Source organism: Phyllostomus hastatus, unplaced genomic scaffold, assembly GCF_019186645.2.
Source record: "Phyllostomus hastatus isolate PE091 unplaced genomic scaffold, TTU_PhHast_1.1 phas_contig_948, whole genome shotgun sequence".
Lineage (NCBI taxonomy): Eukaryota > Metazoa > Chordata > Mammalia > Chiroptera > Phyllostomidae > Phyllostomus > Phyllostomus hastatus.
This window is the reverse complement of record NW_025333993.1, coordinates 1,013,752-1,038,433: the sequence shown is the minus strand read 5'-3', so window position 1 is coordinate 1,038,433 and position 24,682 is coordinate 1,013,752. Positions and strand designations below refer to the sequence as shown.

Here is a 24,682-nt window from a genome sequence, read left to right as displayed (position 1 = left end):
ACACCTTGATCTTGTACGTCTGGCCTCCAGACTGTGAGGCACTCACATGCGTGGGATGCCTGTGTCTCGCCTGGGCTGACTTGTCTTCATTACCATGCAGGGCTGAGCTTGAGGCAGACCTGGGCCTTCTGTGGTCACACAGCGGGAGAGTCCCTTAGACTTCATGTGCTCCAGAGACAGCAGTAGGTGTGCGTTTACCTTTTTAATAAACTGCAAACCATTCTCCGAAGTGGTTGCTGCACTTCGTGTTGCATGGTTAGTGCTGAGGGTCCTGGTTCCCCCACCCCCCTGCTGACGCTTGGCACGGTCTAACTTTGGCCGTTCTAACCGGTATGTCAAGGATCTCACGGGGGGCTTAGCTGCGTCTCCCTAATGACTAGTGATGTGGAGCGTCTTCGCAGCCTCAGACGGCACAGTCACCGTCTCTGCGTTGGCACACGTGACCACTCACCCCGCGGTGTCACTCCTCTTCTCCAGAGCCCTGGCACGAAGAAACTCAGGCACAGAGAGGTTAAGAAACTCTCCCAAGTCACAGACCTTGTAGGTGCTAGAGCCGGAGGGCCTCCGAGACAAATGCTCAGCCAGCGAGCATCAGGCCACCTGTGGTGGCTGGGATGCATTTGTGGCCTCAACAGCAACTTCACCAGGACCTACGAGGGTTTCCCAGAAGCTGCTGCCCGCCCACCCTTGCTGGACAGAGGTGCCCACATCAGCTGTGACATCTGAGTTTTCCCCGAGGGGCCAGTGCCCCTGTGTCCAGGCAGAGATCTCTGCAATAGAGGGGAGGCCCAGTGGGGAGAAAGGGGCTGTGGCCCCAGCCCTGAGCTGCACAGGACACCCTGCTGCTCGCCCTCATGACAGTGCTTCGCTCAGTTCTGCCACCAGGGGAGAGGAGCTGTGTTCGCTTTCAGTTACACTCCAGCGGCCAGGAGCCCGTGCAGTCCAGTGCACGTGGTGTTCAGACACAAGATTAAGTTGGAAGAACGTGGGCCCCTGTTCCTGGCTCACGTTGCCTCCCTTCGTGCACAGGATCCTCGGTTATTACTTGTCGCACAAAGCTGCCAGCCAGACGGCCAGGCCCGCAGTCCGGGGTGAGTCAGCGCCCATCTCTCCTGAACCCAGGCGGTGCCTTCCCGCCGCCACACACTCTGCCTCCGAGCCCAGACTGTGACTTAGCATGCACGGGTGTGGACGCCTCTGCACCAGCGCGCTGCCAAGCAGAGGGCGCTGCTGGAAGAGGATGAAAAGCCCCAGCGAGAGTGTTAAGCTGTGAACCATCTGCACCATCTAAAGAGAAAAGCAGCCAGTAGGCACAGGGGAACGTGGTGGTGCCCATCTCTGCAGTGAAACTCAACCAGAGGCTGTGCTCCTGGGGCTCTCCAGGAGCCTCTGGGCACTGGCACGCTGAGATGCATTCCCTAGGGAGCAAACATGCCAGCAAAGCCAGATTATGGAGACACTGCGCTCAACCCACGCCCAACACTAAGCCAGGGTGTCACTCAGACACTCGGGCAACTGGCACATGTTGTCAAACGTGAAAGAACCTTGGGAAAACAACCATCTGTGAGGTTTTCTAGGATCCACAACTCAGGAATAAAACTCAGGCAGTGGAGAGGTGTCTGAAGAAGCTGTAGGGAGAACACAAGAATGACCTCCAGCCTGAGGGCAGCCGAGAAGGCCGGCATGTGCAGGTGCTGGGAACACGGAAGTCCACGATCTGGTCGGTCGGGATGGGATTACGCGGTGTCATGAGGGACACAGAGAGGGTTCCTAGGAGGGGACCTGAGGAGCCAGCGTGGTAACCTTGTGAAGAGGGGCAGATGAGCATTCTGGCTCAGGGAACAGTATGAGCAAAGTCTCAGAGAAGGAGGGAGCCTGGGCAGAACGCGCGGCGGGAAGTAGGTGGGAGATGGATGGATGGAGGTTCCAGATGAAGCTGAAGAGAGAGCAGGGCCAGCAGCCATGGTCTGCAGGCCATGGCACCAAGCTGTGAGAGTGACATCCACCATCAGACACTCAGCAGCATGATGTTGTTCTTTGCTCAGTGAGGGGAGGATGGACTGGATTCGGGAAGAGAGCATGGAGTGGCTTTGTGAGTACCCTAGTTTAGACTAGAGTGGTAATGGTCTACGTGGTGGTCTCAGAAGAAGCCCAGGAGGCAAAACCAATAGAGCTGGAAGGGATGCGTTGGAGAAAGGAAGGTAACCCAGACTTCATATCCTCTCTGAAACTTGCTGTTGTCTGTTTAGCCAATTCTGGTGAGTGAGTCAAGGGTTAATATAACCTTTATCATCTCCATGGATGGGTTCGATATTGGTTTAACTTTCTAGCTCTATTCCCCCAGAAATTTGCTGAAAGTGAAACATTGGAACAATGTTGATGATAAAAGTGACCCCCAATGGGCACTTTTCACCTGGACTTGCAGGTCTCTGCCTGCACTAGGGATACCTGGTGGGTTTGCCGTTGATTGAAAGCCCTCTCACCGGGCACCTTTCCTGATGGAAGTTGTGCCATTTCCCCTGAACCGTATTTGAGACATGAGGCTTTCAAGCCAGGTGGCTTCATCCATTCATGTGGGTCTTGCTTTGTCATATGTGAGCTGTCACCTGGTGAGAGAGGGGGACAAAGAAGGAGGTTAGGCACTTTTTTTGAAAATCAATGGGCCTTATACACGTGGATGTGTTTCTTGATTCTCAATTCCGTTCTGCTGATCCGCAGATCCGTCCTTCCACCAACACTGTGCTGTTTTGATTGCTGTAGCTTTCTGATAAATTGTTGAAGTCGGCTACATTTTTCAACTTGTTTTAACATTTTGATTATTCTTGGTTCTTTGTATTTTTATATAAATTTTATAATTAGATTACAAGTATCACAGAAACAACTGTTGGGTTTAGCTTGGTGTTGTGTAACATCTACAGATCCATTTGGGGAGCGTTGACCTCTTAACAGTGGGGAGCCTCCTGACCCAAATACATGGTGTAACTGTCATTTTACCTAGGACTCCATCAATATCTCTCAGTGGTGTTTTATGGTTTTTAGTATGCACATCTCACATATATGTTATTAAATTCACCCCTAGATAGTACATGTTTTTGTTATTGCATGTATTAATTTTCAACTTCCAGTTGTTTATTGCTGGTGTATAGAAATATAATCAATCTCTTAATTGCCTTTATATTCTGCCACGTTGCTGAACTCATTTATTAATTCTAATAAGCTAATATGTAGATTCCTTAGGATTTTCTACATATGATCTATTTCATGTGTGAATAAGCACTTTTATTTCCTTCCATCCAACCCATTTGTTTGTTCTTTCTTTCTCTTTCTCCCTCCCTTTCTTTCTTTCCTTCTTTCCTTTCCCCTTCCTTCCTTCCTCCCTCCCTCCCTCCCTCTCTCTCTCCTTTTCTTTCCTTCCCTCCCTCCTTCTCTCTCTCTTTCTCCCTCCCTCCTTCCCTCCCTTCCTTCCTTTTTTTCTTTTTGACTAAAGACTGACGCAGACACCGGCCCACAGTGTCCGTGGCATTATGGATGAAATGAGACATTCACATGGACTACCGAGTCCTGTGGAGGAAAAGGGATGGCACGGCTACCCTCTCAAGGGGAGGGTGCCTCAGAGCGGCCTGGCCACTGTCTCAAGAGGAGAGAACCCTGATTCTTGCCTTGATAGGTTTTTATTGGGTTCATTTGCACAGGAATACAGGTAAAGCTCATTAATCATTGTCAGGCTGTAAGGATCAAACAATGGATAGCATACAATGAACTACTAGGACTTATTGTGAGTCAGGGTCTGTTAGCTAAAAGGCTACAAAATTTTGGGAAACAAATTTATTTCCTGCTTGGACCCTTATCATTTAATTGAGAGCATTCTTAGCAAAGCAGGTTTCACAGGAGTTTATGTATTCTTTCTTAGGCCTGATCATCTGGGGAACCCACCCTTTCCAGCACAGGGTTGCACCACCCTCTGTCATTGTTTCAGGCTTAAGTCAGGCAGGGGAAGCAAGGCAGCCAAGAGATTAGGAGACTTGTCACAGACAGAATGAGGACTCAGGCTTTATCAAAGCTGAGGGGCGAGGGTCCATCACCCCCTTTGCCCATAGCCCCCCAAGTCCTTCCCTGGGGGCCTCCACGTGATCATGCCTGTTTTAGGTCATTCACCCCTTGGGGAATCTTACCTGTCATTGGCTAACCGACCAAGCATTGGGGGCCAGTTATGGATGAGGTGAGAGGAGCAGAAGTGGTGCTCCTGCCAAGGAGATAAGCTTTGTCTCCTTAGTGGCTTATGGTCCAAAGGTCGCTCACTCAGCCTTAGCCACAGTGGGTGTTACAGCTCCTGAAACCAGGCAGGGCAGCTCCCAACATCTCCCCATTTTTTGTTTTTAAAATCAACTGTAGGTGTTAGGCCTGTGAAACCCACTATTTGCTGTTTTCAAATGTGATTACAAGAAAACAACTTCCATATACATCGTAAAGCACAAATAAGGATTAAGACAAGGAGGAACCCGAGGGCTTCCAAGATCCAAACTTGTAAGCTCAGTTCATTAAAAAATGTTGCAAATGTAAGGGAAATGACAAGAGTAATAGGTCTAATTACAGTTCAACCTTTGGGAGAATTAGCACGGACTTCAGGAAGTGCAAGTCACAAAGCAGCCTAAGTATAATGCAGGCCTGATTTCCCACGGGAGAACTTCTTCATGAGTGTGGTCCTGTGTGCCGTCATGCCTCCCCCATTGGTTTTCCATGTGGGTGCTGGGCTACATTTCCACGTCTCAAGAAGCAGTTCCCTACAAAAGACCTTTCTGTCTAAGATCTCTGGGACAATGTTGGTTGGAAATTATGAGAGTAGCATTTTGTTTTGTTCTTTGTCCTAGGGAGAAAACATTCATTTTTTTCCAACATGAAGTATGATGTTATCTATAATAATAATCATTTATTTTATTTTATCTATTTTTTTTAGAGAGAGGGAAGGGAGGGAGAGAGAGAGAGAGAAACATCAATGTGCTGTTGCTGGGGGCTGTGGCCTGCAACCCAGGCATGTGCCCTGACTGAGAATTGAACCTGCGATGCTTTGGTTTGCAGCCCGCGCTCAATCCACTGAGCTATGCCAGCCAGGATAATAATCATTATTATTATAATTCACTAATATATAGTCAATTACATTGGCCTTTGAACATTAAGCCAACCTTGCATTCCTGGAATAAATCCTACACTGTTGAGATGTACTATCCTTTTTACATATAATTGGGTTTTATTTGTTAACATCTTGTTAATGAATTTTGCATATATATATTCATGAAGGATATTGAGTTACAGTTTTCTTGTAGTGTCTGTGGGATACCAGGGTAATACAGGCATCATGAAGTGAATGGAAAGGGCTCCCTCTTTTATTTTCTGAAAGAGCTCATATAGGTTTGCCTTTGCCTTTATTTTTTCAACAAGCATTTTATAGCCTTCAGTGTGAAGCTTTTTGGCTGGAGGTCTTCTTTCTGAGAAGGTTTTTCATTATGTCTCAATCTCTTCAACAGATATAGAACTATCTGGATTTTTTAAAATTTCTTTTTGCCCTGGCTGGTGTAGCTCAGTGGATTGAGCACGGGCTGCGAACCAAAGTGTCACAGGTTCAATTCCCAGTCAGGGCACATGCCTGGGTTGGAGGCCATGGCCCCCAGCAACCGCACATTGATGTTTCTCTCTCTTTCTCTCTCCCTTCCCTCTCTAAAAAATAAATAAATAAAATCTTAAAAAAGAAAAACCAGTGACTTAAAAAAAATTCTTTTTATCAGTATGGATAATCTCTCAGTGAATTTGTGTATTTCATCTGAGCTATGGAATATATTGGCATAGAATAAAATGGTTTCTAATATTCCCGTATGGGCTGTTGAAAAGCTCATACAGGAGTGTGACACAGGGTCATGCCTATGCTTGCATTCCTGATATTGGCGATTTATGCCAGAACTCTAAGAAAACAAGGGAAACATAAAACAGCCAGCTTTTGGTTTCAGTAACTTTCTCTATTTTTTGTCTGTTTTCTGTTCCATTGGTTTCTGTCCTGATCTGCATTATTTCCTTTTTTCTACATTCTCTGTGCTCAGTTCGTTCTTCTTCCCCCAGTTTTGTAAGATGGAAGCTGAGGTCGTTTTGAGATCCTTCTTATTTCCTAATGTGAGTATTCAGTGCTGTAGAATTCACACTGGTTCGGCTTCTTCCCCCAAATTTTGATATATTGCATTTTCATTTTCAATGAATTCAAAATATTTTTGTTTATTTCTTTGAGAGTCTGTTCTGACTTAAGGCTTATTTAGAAATGTTTAAAATTTCCAAATAGTTTGGGACTTTATCGATATCTACTTCTGATTTCTTGTTCTGTTATGCCCTGGAAGCATATTTTATGTGATTTGTATTATTTTAAATTTGTTAAGGTGTATTTTATTGCCCAGAATATGGTCTATCTTGGTGAACGTCAATGTGCACTTGAGAAGAACCTGTTCTTCTTCTCCAGAAGTATTGTTGGGTGGAGCAGCCTAGGAATATCAACGAGGTCTTGGTGGTTGATAGCACTGCTCGTGTCTTCTGCACCTTTATTGATTTTTCCCGTCCCCTTGCTCTAGCGATTGCCGAGAGTGCTGACAACTTCAGCTATCATTGGGGATCTGTTTATTTATCCCTCTTGCCCAATCAGTTTTTGCTTCACATATTTTGAAGTCTATTGTTTAGGAACAAACATGCTTATTTATGACTGTTATATCCTCTTTGAGAGCTGAGTCATTCATCATTATCTGTGATGTTTCTTTTTTATGATGTCTGTCTGATTACAAGATAGCTACTCTGGCTTTCTTTGAGCCAGTGATTGAATGGCATATCATTTTTCATCCGTATGCTTTAAATATATATCTGTCTTTATGTTTAACATGGATTTCTTGTAGACATAACTTAGTTGGGTTTTTCATTTGATCTGACTATCTCTACCTTTTAACAGGTGTGTTTAGACCATTCACGCTTCACGTGATTATTGATGAGATTAAAATAATAATTTTGCTGGGGGTCTTTTATTTGTTTCATCTGTTATGTTTTACTTTTCTGCTTTCTCTTTGTTGAACAATTTTTATAATTCTGTTGTATGTCCTCTTGACTTATCGCTTACACTTCTTCAAAAAAACTCTTAACGGTTGCCCTAGGGCTTAAAATATAAATCGCAGTCAGAATTTATATTCAGACAGAACCAGGCCACTTCATATGTAGTGTAAGGACCTTACAACAGTACTTTCCCAATTCCAACCTGCCGTCCTTCCTGCTGACATACAATCTACATGTATGTATGCACTCAACACAGTACAATGCTATTTTTCCTTTAGAGCAGGGGTGTCAACCTCATTTTCACCGGGGACCACATCAGCCTCAAGGTCATCTTCCAAGGGCCGAACGTAACCTTAGGACTGAATAAATGTAACTACTCCTGAACTGGTAAGCGAGAGCTCGCGCAGCCGCAGGGTAGAAACAAGGTGTGGTGGATAAAACAAGGTGAAGGGCGGGATTCGGCCCGGGGGCCTGTGCTTTGGAAAGAAGCTGTCATTTACAGCAATTAAAAATAAGGGGAAAAGAATTGTATCTTATCTTTTTTTCCCATTTCTATGACTCGTCATTTCTTCGTGAAGATGCAGATTCGTTTCACTTTCTTCCTGGAGGCTGGTTGTCATTTAATGCTCCTTGAGGGGGAGGTGTTCCAGGAACACATTCCTGTCCTTGTTTCTCTGAGATATAGTCTTTTCTTAAATCCTAATTTTTAAAAGACATTTTCACTGTATAGAACTCTGAATCAGTACTTTTTTTTTTCTTTCAGAGCAATAAAGATACCCCTTCATTGTCATCTGGCATGTATGGTTTCTGAAGAGAATTCTGCTCTAATTCTTCTCCTTGTTTCTCTGCACAGGATGTGTCTGTGTTTTTACTCTGCTCGCCTTAGAGGTTTTTCTCTCTTTTCCCCTCCAGTTTAAATATGTTAGGCATATGGGGTTTTTTTGTGTGGTTTTGTTTGCTTGTTTGTTTTACCTTGTCAATGCAGGAAACGTTCAAACCTGTAGAGAATGTTTTATGTGTTTATTGGAGCCAAACTGAAAATTTCCAGAAAGCAAAACCTCAACTGACTGAGAAAATACTCCCCAGATGGCAGTTTTGCGCCTTATTTTATACAAGAGAATCAAAGCGGAAGGCATGTGACAGGAAGTCCATTGGTGATAACTTAGGGAGGTGGGGGGGGGGTGGGGGGGGGGTGGGACCTCTGGGCTGGGATAAGAAGTACCATAGTTTGCCACGTGTAATGCGCTGCGGTGCATAATGCGCACCCACATTTTCGGCCCAAACTTTCAGGGGAAAAAAGCTTTCATGTTAATTGTTTAATTCCATTTTTACTCATTCATATTTAGATACTTGTTTTTTTTGTATTATAAAGGAATTTTAGCATTTACTTTTGAACATAGTATGGTACAAGAAGTTTTATGTGACACATAATTACAAAACACAAGGACACAAGGTATTTCAGGCACCGCCCACATATAATGCGCATCCTTATTCTTCCCTCAAAAATGTGGGCCCCCAAAAGTGAGCATTATGCAAGGCAAAATAGGGTAAGAGGATCAGACAAATACTTCTGTTACACAGCTGGGTGCAGGCTAGTGAACAGTTAACAGTTAACAATTAGCATGACAATACTCACAATGAAGGGGCTTTTGCTCTCTGCTCTGGGACGGGTGGTTGTGCTTCAGAAAAGAAAGAAACGACTTTGATATTCCAAAGGTATGCTATCAGGTTTGTTATGCAGATGTTGGCTATCTCAGACAGGCTCTGTTAAGGTAAAGAATGACCTTTGTTAGGGAAAAATACCAGCCTAGGATGTGACTCACTCTTAGCTAGGAAGTTTTCACTTCAGACCACCCTGTGTGGCTGGTTACTCCAGGTCCCCGAGTTTGTAAGTCTGCCGCGCAGGCCTCCCCTGAGCTTGTGGGGTTTCGTGTGCGGCCCCCCATTTCCTCCACAGCCTTCTGGGGACATTTATCCTGCTGTGTGTTCTTTGTGCTTCTCTGATCCATGGTTTGGTGCCTGTCACTAATCTTGAAAAGTCTTCAGCCATTTTTCTTCAAAAATTTCCTCCACCCCCCCAACCCTCTCTTTTCCCTCCTGTGATCCAGTGACGTGTATGTTAGGCTGTTAGATATTGCCCCACGGCTCTCTGATGCACACTTCTGGTTTGTTTCTTCCACTCTGTTCTTTTTTCTTTGTTTTAATTTGGATAACTTCTGTAGCGCTATTGTCAAGTGCACTGGGTGTTTCCTTAGCTGGGTTGTTTGCTGATGAGCCTGTAGAAACCGTTCTTCATCCCTTTAACTGTGCGTTTTCCTCTTTAGCATTTCCGCTTCATTCTTCCTCACTGTTTCCATCTCTTTTTCAGGCCGTCCATTGCTTTAAGCAAAACACTGAAAGCAACCCATGTCTCATTATGGGGGGATCACTCACTGAGTATGCCATTTCCGTGGCACGGAACAGACGTGTGATCACTTGAGTGAATGTGCATTAGTGCCACGGAAGGAGCAACGGCAGGTGTTGTGTTAATACAGCAAGTTTTAGAACCACGGTTTTATCTCACGCATGCTTTTAAAATTTCACAAAACCACCTTCTACATTGCTGGAGTAAAAACTACTATGAAACGCATGTCATAAAAACCAGCAGAGGACTAATTACAGGGACTACACTTGGCAGGAGGCTGAGATGCGGAGGCAGGTCAAGCGGGAATTCAGTTTTATGACCAACATGTGGAGTTTCTACAATGAGTTATAATCATGTCAGTTGTGCATCTTTGAATGGCTCCGGCGTTGCCTGCTGGTGAGGGACAGTGGGGAGAGGTGCACACGCTGCTCAAACAGAAGGTTCCAGGTAAAGGAGGCCGGAGGTTGTTGTAGCTACAAACCTTCCATCCTGAAGGTTTCATACAGAGCCTCCCTGCTATCCCGAGAAGGGGCACTTTGATATGCAAACGCTTGGCTCAGCTGAAGTGTGCTTATCTCCTCTCCCCACCTTCTTTTCTTTCTTTTTCTTTCCTCCCTCCCTCCCTTCCTTCCTTACTTTTGTTCACTGGTGGACAAAGCAAAGAAGCTGTGTGTCCATGCCTGAATTCCAGGGGAGGGAAGTGGGAAGCCCATAAGCAAACAAATGAGCCAATGAGCAAATAAGGGAACAAGAATATTAAACAGTGGCGAGAGCTCTGCAAAAAAGTAGACCAGCGTGGTGCGCGGCGGCAAGTGCTGGGCTCCTGGTGAGAGCCGGGCGGTCAGCATGAGCTCTGAGGACCACGGGTGCTGCAGACAGTGAGGGTGGGTGCTGGGAACGAAGGCTAACGCCCACACCCCTCATTTAGTGGGGTTGGGAATGGAGTATGGTTGGGATTGTTTCAATACTGATCTGGAGTGCGAACAGACCCAGGTTCTGTGCGTGTGTGTGAGTGTGTGGCATACGCACAGACGGGAAGTCATCCCACCTCCCGGAGATGAACAGGAGTGGAGTGAGCCACAGTGATTCACTCGTCCGAGGGAGGCTGGGACGTGGCCGCCTATCAGGAAGGAAAGGGGCCAGGCGGTGCTGTTTGCAGAAGCTGCCAGGCTGGCAGGAAGGAATCGGCTGGACTTCTTGCTCCTGCTGGTGTGCGTTGGCAGTGCCGTGCAGCCCACTGTACAAAGCCTGCTGTTTCCCTCGGGGCTGGAGCACGGCAGTGTCGTCTCTGTGGGGGTCAGGCCGTCCTGAGAAATGCAGGCGGTCCAGGTCCTTAGATGATGAACTTGAGAATTCAGGGACATCCCCTGCCTGCCGTGACTCACTGTGCGTTCAGGTGTTTCCCTGTAGCAGTGAAATGAAGAAATGGTCCTGATATTAGTAAAAATGTTTGTTATGAACCTTTGAAAATGTGGCCAGGATGTGAGGGGCCCCAGCTGCATCTCAGACTGGAGTGGACCGTGGGACCAGGGCCTGAGGACTGAAGGGCGTGACCTATTGTGGAACCAGATACACTTTTTGGATAAACTGTGCTTTTCACAGTCGCCTCTGCCTGCGTGTAACTTCTCCTCTCCTGATAAAACTTACTTCTGTAGCACTTGGCAAGATCCCTGGTGCATCTTTGGACACAGAGAGAGGGGGACAACCTGGCCAGAGGTCACAGGTCTTGCCCTTTCCATGTCCTTGGCCTTGCTCGGCTGGCCCCAAGGCACCTTCCCGGCCTGTCCCACATTTCTCCCGGCACACACCTGCAGTCCCCACCCCCAGGCCCACTGCCCACGGGGCAGGACAAATGTCCAATGTGCACAGGCCCCAGACTCCACTGAGGGGATCCACTGCAGTTTTGGAAAACCTTGTCAATTTAAAACAAAAATCAATTTAAAAACAAATACAAGCCCAGCATAGGGTATGAGTGGATAGGGAGCCTCTATTTCCAGCCACAGGGGGACCCTCAGTCAAGCCTCATGGGCAGCGCTGGCTGGTCACTGCCGGGCCGGTGTCCGATTTGCAGGCCGTGCTGAGGGCAAGCACAGCATTTCAGCCATTTCTGTCCTTTGTCCTGCGTCAGGACATGTGAGACGCACAGCATCAGAGGACACAGGAAACCAGGCCAAGGGACAGACAAGAATGTGGCTGCACCTGGGGTTCAGGCCCTTGCACCCCAGGACTCCCTCCCACTCACCCCCAAGACACACCGAGTTTCTGCACACACGGGGGCTGGCCCTCCCTCTGGGGCCTCCGCCCCAGATGCCCCCACCCTTGGTGTCTCCACCCGCTTCTTTAGTCCCACAGAGGAGCCCCTGGCCTCAGGCTTCCACTGCCCAGACTTGCCGTGGTCCCTTGCCCAGAGCAATAGGCACCGCTGGGACTCACCTTGGGGCGAGGTGACACTGTGCACCCCTCCCAAGGCAAGGGGGGCGTCTCTGTGGACGGGGGCGGAAGGAGGCGCAGCAGTGTCAGCCGAGGGAGAGCTGAGGCCTTTTCACCACGTGCACATCTGTACTTGCTACTTTCTCTGCAGGGATCGTGTGGTCCTCGTGTATCCTGGGGGTGGGGGTGGCGCAGAAACTGTCCTCTCCTGTCCCAGGTTCTTCCGGCCAGTCTAGTGATTAAATGGACACGAGACAGGTTAAGGAGGGAAAACAAATGTGATGCATACAACATATGTACTTAGGGGAACCCACATACGTGAGCAGGTCGGGGACAGACACGGGAAATGGAGGGAGGCACCTGGGGCTGCAGAGGGAGGAGGGCCACTGCAGGGTGACGAGAAGAGCAGAGGTCCATCCACTCCTCAGGAGCTTGCCCCGCCCTACAGATAGGTCAGAAAAAGTCATTTCTGCTGATAACTCTTATTATAGTCGAGGTCCCTCATTTAAATTCTAGGTAGCAGGGGGAGGGTGCCGGAGTTTCCCTTGAGCCCAAAGGGTCTGGGTTGCCTTTAGCTCAAAATAACCCTCATACCACACAAGCATATCTTGGGGTGACTCGTTCTGAACCCCTTCAGTAAATAAAAGAGAAGTAAAATAATAAGAACAAGATGTGAATGCCACAGGAACTGTGGAGACATACAGCGCTGACTCGATGGTAGTATATAAAGCGCAAAAAATGAGCCCCAAACTTATTTTTTACAGCTGTGAGTTGAGCAATCATGAGAAAGCCTTATTCTAGTACCTTTTGTTGCTAGCACTTTTCATTACACAAAGGCCCTTTTAAGCGAGCCCTCCCCCCAAAGCCCACCAAGGTGGGCTCACCTCGCCCTGGGGCCTCTAACTGGGGAGAGGAGAGCTGGTGACCCCAGGGTGGTGACTGGGAGAGGACAGGAGGGAGGTGATGAGCCCCACAGGGAGGAGAGGAGAGGGGCGGTGAGCCCCAGGCCCTGCAAGCACGGCCCTCCCGGCTCCCAGCCGCACCCTCCAGAAGCTGCGGATCAGTCACACCAGCAAAGGCAAGTCCGCCGCCGACTGCAGGTTTGCAGGTGGGTGGGGCTGGTGGAAGCAGGATGGGCCTGGGGGCAGGTGAGCTGGAGGAGCGGGAAGAGCCCCTGCCCTTCGGATTCCTCTCCTGGAGCCCGGCTTAGCGGAAGGGCGGGCTGATGGTCAGGCAGATAGGCTGGAGCTACACGAAGGGGTGCTGTTAGGACCAGGACATGCGCACCACACACATGAACACACCACACACATGCATGCGCACACAGCACACGGGGCCACGGAAACACCATACCCATGCACAAACAGCACCCACAGACTCACCCGCCCCCACCGCACAAACACCTGCGGGACACAGGCGCACCCGCCGCAGGGCCCCACCCTGCCCTTCCATCCATCCACACAAGAAACAAAAGTGGTGCAAAGGAGTGTATGCACGCTAGTCCTCTGCTCTGCGACATCCTCCTCATTTTTAAAAACCGTGGCCACAACCTGCGTTGATCTCTCTCCCCACCCTGTACCACGAGTGTCCTTGTCACACAACCCAGAGAAGGACTCCAGGCTTCAGGGCAGACGGTGACGGAGGTGTGGGCTGGTGAACAGACAGGGCCTGGGGTCCGGGGCAGGGTGCGGCTGGTGGTGGAGGTGATGGTGGGCTGGATGAGAAGCCAGGCAGGCCTCTCTGCGGCAGTGTGGGGGGAGGGGCAGGGGGAGGTGCTGAGGGCAGCTGTCAGGCCGGGTGGGCCCAGAACGGCAGTGGTGGAGGGGCGCATGGCCAGGCTGCTTCCAGCATGGGGGGTATGTGGTGGGGCCCGGCCAGGAACGAGGTCTCCAGGCTGGTGGAAGAGTGCACTCAGGAAGTGTCCCGCAGGATGTGCTGGGGTGGTGGAGCACGAGAGGTGGAGGGAGGCTTGGAGGGGGAGGGGCAAGCTTGCGTCTTGTGTGGAGATCCAGGCAGGGGACAACTGTGCCAGGAAGGGCAGTGGGGACTGAGGAGGGCATTTAGTAGCGATCCAGGGGGTTTCACAGGAAGTTGGAAGCCAAGGGCCCTGGCGCCAGGGCCTCTGTTTCCTGCAGGGACATGGGGATCAGATCCAGGCAAATGCGAGTTACTGTAAGAGGTCCGGTAGGAGGGGCTCGTGTGGAGAAGCCTGTCAGGTGGGTTTGAGGACAGGACCTCAGGCACAGCTGCCCCGAGGAAGGAGCAGGACAGGACCTCAGGCACAGCTGCCCCGAGGAAGGAGCAGGACAGGACCTCAGGCACAGCTGCCCCGAGGAAGGAGCAGGACAGGACCTCAGGCACAGCTGCCCCGAGGAAGGAGCTGAGACCCGGGTCAGGCACAGCTTAAGGACAGGACCTCAGGCACAGCTGCCTCGAGGAAGGAGCTGAGACCTGGGCCAGGTGCACCTGCCTGAGGAGACAGAAACAGAGTGGACATAACTGGGGGGTGGGAGGCTGAGTATTCTCTGGGGCAGCTGGACCTCCAGGAGGGAGAGGGGCCTGTCAGTTGCAGGGGGCGAGGGGGGGGGAATGGATGGGCCTGGCCGAGCGGGCCTTCTAAGAGCCCCTCCAGGCGCCCTCCAACCCTTTGTAAAATGGGGACAGGACCCCTCAGGGGCGCAGGCGTGAGCTCGTGGGAAGGGCCACCTGAGGCTTCGTGGGGCACAGGACCATCCTGACCCAGGAGTTGCTGGAGGTGGCGGTGGTGCGGCTTGGGGAGCGAGGCAGGGGGAGGGCTATCGTCCAGGGCCTGAGCCCGCCGAGGCCACGAGGCTGGCTGCGCCATCACCACGCGGCTAATACGCCCACGAGACTGGGCAGGAGGAGCCCAGCTTCCTCTCCCTCCATACATTGTCCCCCCCCCCCGCCCCCGGCGATAAAACGTCTTTGTTTCAATCGCCCGCCTCCTTGCTGCTTCCACGGGACTCAGGGCCTGAGGACCACTCCCCTGGGGGCCGCGGAAGACATCTTCCGGAATAAACTCAGGGCCGGACACGTTGTGTCTGCCTGGCCCTTGCCCAGGCCTTGGAGCCTGGACCCCGCGTGCCGCCAAAGGCTGCAGCGGAGAAGCTCTCTCTGGGGGTGGGGGCGCTGGCAGACTACTCGCGCTGGAGTTGGGGGCTGGGGAGGAAACACCCCACACTGCCGCGAGGGGGTGCTCGGGCCCAAGGGAGCGGCCCGTCACCTCTTTGCGCGCGGGTTCGTCCCCCTGTACCCTAGCCCCGGCCCAGCCCATCCCAGCTCAGCCCAGCCCGCGCACCTCCCGGTCCAGCCTGACGCTAAGGCCCCGCCTCCCGGCCCCGCTGAGCCCCGCCCCCTCGGACTGAGTCTTGCGCCCCGCCCCCGGCCCGTCCCCGCGGTCCGCCCCGCCTAGCGCCCCGTCCCCACCCCGCCCCCAGCCTGTCCGCCGGCGGCCGCAGCACCGGGGCCGAGCGGGCGCACAGCCGCGGAGGGTGCAGCATCCGCGGCGCAGACCGTCCAGCTGGCTGAGCATGGAGCCGAGGTGCGGGCCGCGGGGCCCGAGAGGCAGGCTGGGGCAGAGGGGTAGCTCGCACGCACGGAAGGGGGTCGCACGCGCGGGCGGGGGACGCGCCCGGCAAACTAACCTGTGGCATGTCGCCCGCAGGTGGCTCTGGCTGCGGCCGCTGCGGCGGCGCCTCCCGGACAGGCTCGCGCTCCTGGTCCTGCTGCTCTGGGTTCGCGCGGCTTCGGCGGAGCCAGGTAAGAACAGCGGGGACGCGAAACTACGCTCGCCAGGCCGCCCGCACTGAGGCGCTTTGTGCGGGTCTCCAGAGGTCCCCGTGGTGATGGCCTCCTTACCTCCAGCCCGTCCGGGCTTCGGTTCCAAGAAGCGGACCGGGCTGTGCCCACGCACGCCGGTGGCCTGCGGGCGGCAGGCGGTGGAGGGGGCGGGTGGGGCCGGGGCCCTGTGTTCTGGGTGTCCCTCGACGGCCATTCATTTTCCGGCCACCTGTGTTCGCGCCCCGCTCTGCGCACCGCAGGGTGCACGGAGTGGGCTGGGCTGCCCGCGCCGTGAGCTTCTCGCGTCCTGACCAAACTTGGGCGACTGTGCTGGGAAGTTGGTGCGTTCGGCGGTCCCTTCTGCCGGCTGTGGGCCAGCGGGGGGCCGGGCCTGTGATTGTGCTGGTGATGTTTTCCACTCGCGGTGCCTCCAGAGCATCCACCGTCCACCCGCTGGGGCTTTGTCACCGTCCCTGGTCTCGCCCCGCCCGACTCCTGAGCGGCCTCAGTGGGTTGCGTCTCCGAGCCCCGGGAGTGACCGCGCGCGGATGCTGGCGGGTCTTTGGGAAAGATGGTGCAGTGAGGAGCGAAGATACTTAGTTTTCAACCTGTTGAGGCAAAACTACTCGGGTTCCCCAGGGCCAGCCTTTGTGCGCCGCTGGGGCCGCCAGGCCTCAGTCCCCGCGGTCGTCGAGGTGTCGGGTTGCGCCCGGTCCCCTTTGATGCTGCGGAGCCTCCGGAGAACAATGCGCACGAGTCCGTTGTTCAGCCGCACCCGCTACTTTCCCACGTGCTCCGCAAACTGTGCCGCGGGCGCCGTTCCAGCTGCGCCCAAACTCCCTCCACCACCAGCGTCTGGGATCCTGTTCCTGACCGCGCGGCTGTCAGGTCCTCTTCCCGACACGCCCAGCAACGGCCCGGGAGGAGGAGGGGGCACGGGGGATCGGTGGGGGGGGAGGGGGATGCCAGACCCCAGGGGAGCCCCCCCACCCCCGCGCCGCCGCGCGGAGTCCTGTGTTTTGTCACTGGTAGCACTAGGATGCTGTGCTGAGGCGTGGGTCAGCTCTCCCCTCGTGGCTCCGGTGAAAGCGGGAGAAGCAACACACCTGCTGGCCGCAGCTGGTGAGGGAGGAGGGACCTGACGGGGGCGCGGGGGGCGGTGGGGGGGGGGAGTTGTTCTGTGCAGAGAAGCAATAATTTGTTTCGCTGTTTCCACTCGGTTTAGTTCACCAAGTTAAATAGTAGCACAGGCCTTTTTAGAAGTAGTACTTTCCTTCCAAAAACAGCTGCCAAAAGCACCTGCTTGTGGGTAGTGGGTAATTTCTCGCTCACTCCAGTGGGTAATAATTTCTCATCCACTCCAGGGGGCACTTGGGGGTCACATTTGTCTTTTCACGGTTGGGACCCTGAGTTCGTAGGGACCGCCCAGGGCCACCTGGGATCGCTGATCATGGCTTTCAGGGGCCGTCCCCTCAGCGTACCAAGGAGGACAGCCACGGACCGGCCCATCCTCCCAATGATGGAGCAGAAATTTGTAAGCCTAAAACCCCCATGGTCAGGTGACAGGGAGAAAAATAAAGACCCTGGAGCGCCCAGCCCCAGCTTCCGGTCCGAAATCAAGGCTGAGGACTTGCAGCCTCAGAGGAACAAGTATTTGTAACCTGTCCTGTCAGTGAGGCCCGCCGGGATGCAACCCTGAGGCCCGAGGGCAGGGAGCTCGCCGCAATGCAGAACGTGGAACTGGGGAGTGACGGTGGGAAAGATGGTGTGTGTTTTACCTTCTCTCCCACCACTGGGGCTGTGATGGGGGATTGCTGGAGAAGGAAGGAATGCCTCCTCTGAGGTGGGGGCGTGGCTAAGGGGATGTTGCTCTTTCCCACCCTGGAGGTTCAAGCAGGAAGCAGGCCCAGTGGGGGCTGTGCGCTGCCCATCCCCCCCCTCCTTGCTGGGAGAGGACACAGGTTCCGTACCCTGCTGGGACCCCGTCTCCTGAAATGGGATGATGATTGTTCCCTGTAGGTGTAACCTGAGAAAAACTAGCCTGTGTGAAATCGCGACGGAATGGGCTCAACTTGTCCTAGAAACCCTTAAAAATCACCCCAGGGGCCAAAAGGCTCGAGGCCTCGTTTGCTGATTTGTGCACTTTTTTCTCTGATCAAACACGATGCATTTTTCTATGTCTTTGTGCTGCACTTGACCAAAAAAAAAAAGTCTTGCTGCTTCGTGCAAGGATCGATCGCTGCGATTCCGAGGCCCTCAGGGGCACTTTGCGCATGTACCCCAGGGCTGGAAGCCGGGGCTGAAGGGCAGTGCCGGCCGGGGAGGCTCTGTGCTGCCTGCAGCCCTGTTCCTGGTGGAAGTGCGTGGTGGACTCACGGGCCTTCTGCCCTGGAAGATGTCTGTGAGTCGGAGTTAGGGCTGAGGCACCTCGTCCTACACATGACCTTGGCACCCCATCAGGCTCTGTCAGCCCCCATCCCCAACCCACAGGCCCTTGGTCTCTGGGCCACCCATATGGCAAAGCACAGGTCCCTCTCCCCCCGCCCCCCACCCCCGTTTCTCGGAGGAGCTGCTGGGCTGGGTGTGCGGGACACGGCCGAGCCCCTGCAGCCCCGTGCTGATGGGTCTGGGCTGGCGGGACGGAGGTCTTGTCGCAGGCTGGCCTGTTTCTAGGTATTATTGTAAAGCTGTCACCAGAGCTCACCCGCCGGGGAGTCTTCAGGGTTCAGGTGTGGGACCTCGAAGACAGTTTTGAATTTCAGCAGAACTTGTTTTTCAGGGTACTCCTGTTTTCGTTCAAAAGAAAGAGAAGGGGGGAAAATCCTGGGCAAGAAAACCTAGAAGGAGCAAAACCGACTCCATCTAGAAACTGACTCCAAGCAGAGTGCGTGGCAGCCCCAGGACAGCCCTGACCCTCCCGACCTCGCTTCGCCTTAAAAAACACACACGGGTATGTGTGTGCACATGTGTGCACAGATGCACACGCATGTGCCCGCACATACATAAGTGTGCGTGCACACACATACTTGCTCTCCACCCAAGTGCCTGGTTCGCTCTGGGCCCCTGGGGAGAGTTGGAGGGACCCTCTGTGGGGTGTCAGCCCCTTCTCTGCGGTGGGCAGAGGCAGTGCCCCAGAATAACTCTAAGGCCCCTGTGCAGCCCCCCAGGGGCATGACACCCCACTGCCCAGCTGTCCATCCGAGGCTGGAGTGGCCCAGCTGCTTCTCAGGAAGGTGCTGCCCACCCAGCCCCAAAGGGAGCTCTCTCAGGCTCTCCACGCTGCCGAGGTCAAGGCACACAGAGGCCCTGCAGGGCCTGTCATTGAGGCATGTGTCTGCGACCCAGGTCCCTGACACTCTTCTGGTGAGGCGATGACGGAAATGGGGCAAAGCCCAAGGCTGTGATTCAGCATTCAGTGCGCCTCCTCGTCCCTCATGGTGTGAAGGCTGCCAGGAAGGGCCAGCCAGCTGAGGCGCTGGCCCCCAGGATGGGGGCTCAGGGATCAGATGAGAGTGTGGCTTGGAGCAAGCTGGCCTTGCTGCTGCAGTCTTGACTGATGGGTCATCCCCCCCCCCGCCCCCGGGGCAAGTTCTGTCTGCAGTGACCCCTCCTGCAAGGCCCACCTGCAGCCCTGGCAGAAGTGTGGCCGCCCAGGTACCTTGGAAGCTCCCTCACAGATGTCACTCCTCCCCTACGAGGCTCTGGGTGGGCTGTCATTTGTGAGGACCAGATACCACCCCAGACGGCAGCCCCTCCCTCTAGCAAACAGCTGGCTAAGCGGCAGCTGTGCAAAAGTTGGGGCACCAGCCTGGCTGAAGGTGGACGTCCCAGGCCCTGCCACATAAAACTCCTTGAAACTTGATGCAGTTGGCCCGGGCAGGGACAAAATATTGAGAGGATTAAAATGCATTCGGCATGCATATAACATTATTGACTTGGATACATTTTGACAGCAGTGGCCCAGAAAGACAGTGAGAACAGATGGGAAGGGTGCCGTGTGCTCTGGCCTCCGAAGCCGCCTGCCTGGCCGGGCCACATGGCTTCTCTGGACCCTGGGCCTGGCATCGCTGATGGGTTAGGTCTGGGGCCAGCTTTCTGCCAGGTCCGGGGGCCCCTGAGCCCCTTTGCACCCTTCTTCGGTTCAGGAAGGGGCCAGCATTTCTGCACAGGTCCTGACCCTCCGGAGGCAGCTGGGGCGCCTGTGCCTGACCCCGCCTGGGCTCCCACCCTTAGCCTGGGGCTCCTCCTTGCTACCCCCTCTGTGAGCAGCGGGGGGGGTGGTCACTTTGTAAAACCACACAGTGCGTATGCCAATGCGCCTTGTGTTTTATGCCACGCGTCGTTATGTTTACATCACACAAGGCATCTGTGCAGCACACCTTGTGTCTCCGTACACCATCGGTGGGTCTGGAGGAGACAAGAAGCCCCCAGCAGGCAGGGCACTTTTCTGCTTTGCTCCGCAGCACTGCCCAGGTCCTGCAAGGGGTGGGAAAGGGATGCCGGCCGGCCCGTGGCGGCGTCATGCTTTAGGTGGGCGGTCTGGGCCGCTGCAGAATGGCTGTCAGGAGGAGTTTTTGATCACGGTTGCGCTGAGTCAGACGGAAAGTGGAGGCCGCAGGGCAGAGCGTCTGCTCCACCCGCTGCGCCTGCCTGCAGGAGCGCGTTCCGCCCGGCTCCTCCGGCGCAGGCAGGCCCGAGCACGGCCGCTCCGGCTGTCCTCGGCGAGAGCCCCAGGAAGGAGAACCTGTTTGCAGGCCGGCTCGCTCATCTCTCTGGAATTCCCTGCTGGCGGACGGGGTCACCCCTGGGCTAGTCTGTGGCGAGGCGGGCCAGAGCAGGGGCACCCGGCCCTGGGCTGGGGTGCCTAGGGGGGCTCTGGCCGCCCCCAGCCTCTGGAAGACCAGGAGGCTCTGCGGCAGCCGTGAGGCAGTGCTGAGTCCAGTGGCCCCGGGCACCGGCCACGGGTCAGGGTTGACCTTTGTAGGGTGTTTCCTGGGAAGGGACATCAGATCGCAGCCAGAGGCTGGGGACCATGAGCAAGCTCAGCAGCGGCTGTGGCAGAGCCTGGGTCTGAACTGCAGACGCCAGGTGCCGTGCTTCCGATGGAGGGATTGGCTGCTTTCGGTGGAGCAGGGGCTGCGAGTCTGCAGACATCGTGCGCTCGTTCTCAGTTTTTTGATTCATTCGCTCTTCCATCCAGTCTTGGCCCGAGTGCTCAGTTTTACACTTTGCACAGTTCCTTAGAGTAGATTCAGAGTTAGCCGCAGTTCGGCCGCCTCAGTTTTGAATCCATGGTTGGAAACCTTGGAGGCAGTGCTGGGCGTTGGCAGCCGAGGCTCCTGTCTGCGGGGAGAGCCTGCTGGTGCGGGCTGTTCTCTGTGACCGGGAGAGGCGCGACCAGAACTGCAGTGAAAGCAGTGCTGGGGGGTAACCCTCTGCACCCCTGAACCCGCCATGGTGCCCACCGTGGCTTCTGGGGACTCGAGGGCCCCAGAAGAGTAGCCAATTCAGCCGCTCGGCAGCAGGAGCTGGACGGGGGCTGGACAGCGGCCTCTGCGAGAACCCGGGTCCGGACGCTCCTTGGCCTGCAGGCGGAAGGGGGAGCTTCTCTGCACGCTGATGTTCAGACACCAGGGGCCTGCACGTCGGGGGGCATCGTGCAGTTCCCGTGGACGCTGCTGCTTTGACACTGAGGGCAAGGGTGGTCCTGGCCGGTGCCGTTGCGGGGGAGGGGGGCAGTGGTGGCATCGGAGGAGAGGGGCTGTGACCCTGGACTCACGAGCCTCGGCAGGCCAGCCAGCAGAGACCCCGCTCACCTGGGGGGCCTGATGCGGCATGGACTTGGGGGAGGGAGGAGATCGTCCCAGGTGGTCTCACCCTCCTTCGAGGTCCCTTTGTCCTGGTGACTCCGTGGAGCCACTGTCCTCTTACAGGCTAGGGCTGAAGCGGCCCGGCGTGGGGCCGGCGTGACTGGAGGGCCTCGCGTTCGCCCCGGGCTGGTCCAGTGTTGGGCCGTGGTTGGGGAGGCCTGGCGGGTTTCCCTGCTGGGTCCTGCAAGGCGAGTCCAGTCCCAGGGCCTCTGCGTCCATCTGGCGGCTGCCTTCCTGCGGCCTGTGTGCGTGATCGAGCACCTTCCACCTGCCCGAAGGACAGGAAGGGGACCACCAGAGTGTCCCCACGGGGGGCCTGTGAGGAGCAAAGGCATTGTAGACTGTTACCTCCCGGGTGGGCAGAGCGGGTCCACTGTGGGGCCTGGGTTCTCCCAGCACTTCGAGTCCTCACGCTCCTGACCTTGGGAGCCCCATCCGCCAGCGTTGGGGCTGAGTGTGGGGGGCTGTGGTGGGGACCTCTGGGGGGCCTCCCTCCAAGTGGGCGTCATTAATTTACACTCAGCTTCCCCTGGTGGTCCGGGCACTGTCACTTTGCATATCTCGCCAATTTGACAAATGAAAAATGCCGCTCAAACTGTTTCATTCTGTGAGTCGTCCCCCCCCCCCGCCGCCCCCCCAGGGAGGGTGATGCTCTCATGCGTCGGCTGGCCCTGACACCCGCCCCGGGCGTGCTGTCTGTCCTCGCGGACGTCTGTCTGCCCGTGGGGTCATCTCTGCAACAGCAGGCTTTGCCTGTTTTTCCAGTCGGTGGCCAGCCTTTGACCGGGGACGTGGCATTTCTGGAAGCCTGGGGTGGTTTCTCCCCTCTCGTTTTCGTGGCCTGTTCCTTCAGAGGACGGACACGGGCGATGAGCGGGGCGCAGGGACCATGGCCAGGCCTTTCGTATGGTGGGGGCGGTGAGGGGCAGTGGGGACCCCGTGAGCGCAGGTGTGCCGGGCTGGTAAGCAGTGGGTGGGCAGTGGGACGTGTACTGCGTGTTAGCTGTGGCCTCCACTCTGTCTTCGTGGGCGTGGGGTGGGGCCGGTCCTTGTGAGAAATAGCGGCTGAACTGTGGGCCATTTCAGCTGGTGTGCACCTGGCTGGTGTTCCCTGTGTTCGTGGACAGGGCGCGTGTCCACTCCAGCTCTGCCCCTGACCTTGGGCAGGTTCCTCGCCCTGTCTGTGCCTCCATCTCTGCACTGTGAAGGGGGGAGGACGGTCATTCCTCGCAGGCATGACAGGAGGGAGCCCACATCACATGCTGGCTTCCTGGGATGCGCCCTGCAGCCCGCACTCGGCTCCCAGGACACCACGTGGGAGCTGCTTGAACCCAGCCATCTGGGCAGCCAAAAGCGCTGGGCAGATGTGATGAGAGGTTCCTGAGCCGGGGGAGACCATCCTGGAATGAATTAGCCCAGAGGGCCCTGACAAGTTGGGAGGTGGGGGCAGGAGGGTCAGTCAGGAGAGGGAGACGCCAGGATGGCAGAGGTCAGTCAGAGGGAGAGACTGGACGGTCAACACTGCTGGCTATGAAGGTGCAGGGCAGGGGGGCGGAGGGGGAGCGGACCGAGAGCCCAGGGTGTGGGCAGCTTCTGGAACCTGGAGCCTCTCGGAGGGAACTCAGTCTTGCTGACACCTCGGTTTTAGGCCCCTGGCTCCAGCCCTGTGTGAGAGCGGATCTCCGTGGTTGGAAGCCACTGACACTAGACAGCGTGTCCCAAGGCCACTGGAGCGGGTAGAAAAAACCTCATTTGTAAAGGCCGCTTCAGGTCCATCTGAACCTCTGAGGAGTTCTAAGGCCTGGGCCCCTCCCCCTCCCCCTCGCGGGACCCCTGGGATGTCCTTCCCGACCCTGAGGCCTGGGTAGGGCTCCCTTCTGTTCTGCACACAAGCTCCCCAGGCTGCGGGTTAGGAGGAGAAGTTAAAGGTGGGGCTCTGGTCTTGGAACCTCTCAGAGCTCAGCGGGACCTCCTGCTCTCAGGCCCCAGTATGCCCTTGAGAACGGAAGACCAAGGGGCCCCCTGGGCCACAGGGAGTGTGGAGGGGTGGGAGGCTTGAGCCCAGGAGGGAGGTGGTCAGACTGCGCGCAGATGGGTGGAGGACCTGGTGGGTGAACAGCTGGACGGGACGGGGCCCTGCCAGAGTGGGGGGCTGCCCATGGGCCTTCACAGGGCAGTAGGCGAGGGTTGTCCCCCACGAGGTCAGACAGTGACCGCCCCGTTCTGTTTTTGGAGAATGAGGCACCTGGTACAAAAGCAGGTTCCCATAAAGTGCCAAACCGCCCCAGCGTGTTGTAGAAAGAGGTTAGAAAGTGAAGCTGACCAGGTGCTCGGGGCGCGCAGTGCCTGCCGTGGAGACGCGAGTGCGAGACCTCGGTTCCCCGGTGCCGTGGTGGGCCTCATCTGGGACGGTGCGTGGTCACCGGGTCCCAGACTGGGCTCGCTTATGAGGATGGCCAAGCCGGCCACACACACGGGGGAGGCTGCGCTCTCCAGACTTGAAGTTATGTCTGCCGTCTGCCTCCGTAGGTCGGACATTTGAACCCTGTTTTTGGTGCCGGGACCTTTTCTGCAGGGAGCGTGTGGGCAGCACAGAGTTAACGGGCGCCTCCCTGCCGCTGCGAGGGGCACTGGGAAGCCAGGATCGGGGAGTCCTTTCATTGCCAGTTGAAGACGGGAGGTCCCCGGGGATGAAAGCCCCTTTGTGCCCGGCCCGGGCGCAGCCCCACGTCCTGGGCTCCGCAGCCCCCGAGCAGGTAGCGGACGGCCCTGCCGCTGCAGGAATGTCCCCACGAGGCACCGCGAACAACCTCCTCCTTTATTCGTGCTATCAGCTCGTGATGCCTGGCGATCGGGTCCCAATTATATCTCGAGAAGGAGGGGAAAGGTCGTGCTGTCTAGACACTAATCCAGCGTGATTTCGTTTCTTCCTGGGCCTGTATCCTGGCAACGGGATTATGGCTGGCAGGGGGCTGGCATTCCCCAGGCCCTGCGAGAACCAGAGCGGGGGCCCCACTCCTCCTGCTCTCCGGAACCTTCAGGGGCCAGCAGTGGGTGGTGGGCAGGGAAGGCTGCGTGGAGAAGGCCAGCCGCCCCCAGGCTGGCC

At 55.3% G+C, this 24,682-nt stretch overlaps 1 protein-coding gene across 2 annotated transcripts in view; it reads left to right on the top strand.

Annotated features, from left to right (window-relative positions):
- Positions 1–15,353: 15,353 nt before the first annotated feature.
- The window catches only part of COL18A1 (collagen type XVIII alpha 1 chain), a 76,786-nt gene continuing 67,457 nt past the window's right edge, over positions 15,354–24,682 (top strand). For both annotated transcript variants that reach the window (XM_045852700.1, XM_045852697.1), the window contains exons 1-2: positions 15,354–15,467; positions 15,591–15,685. In XM_045852700.1, the coding sequence (XP_045708656.1) occupies positions 15,457–15,467; positions 15,591–15,685 (106 nt within the window). In that variant the 5' untranslated portion in view covers positions 15,354–15,456. The remainder of the gene's footprint in view (positions 15,468–15,590; positions 15,686–24,682) is intronic.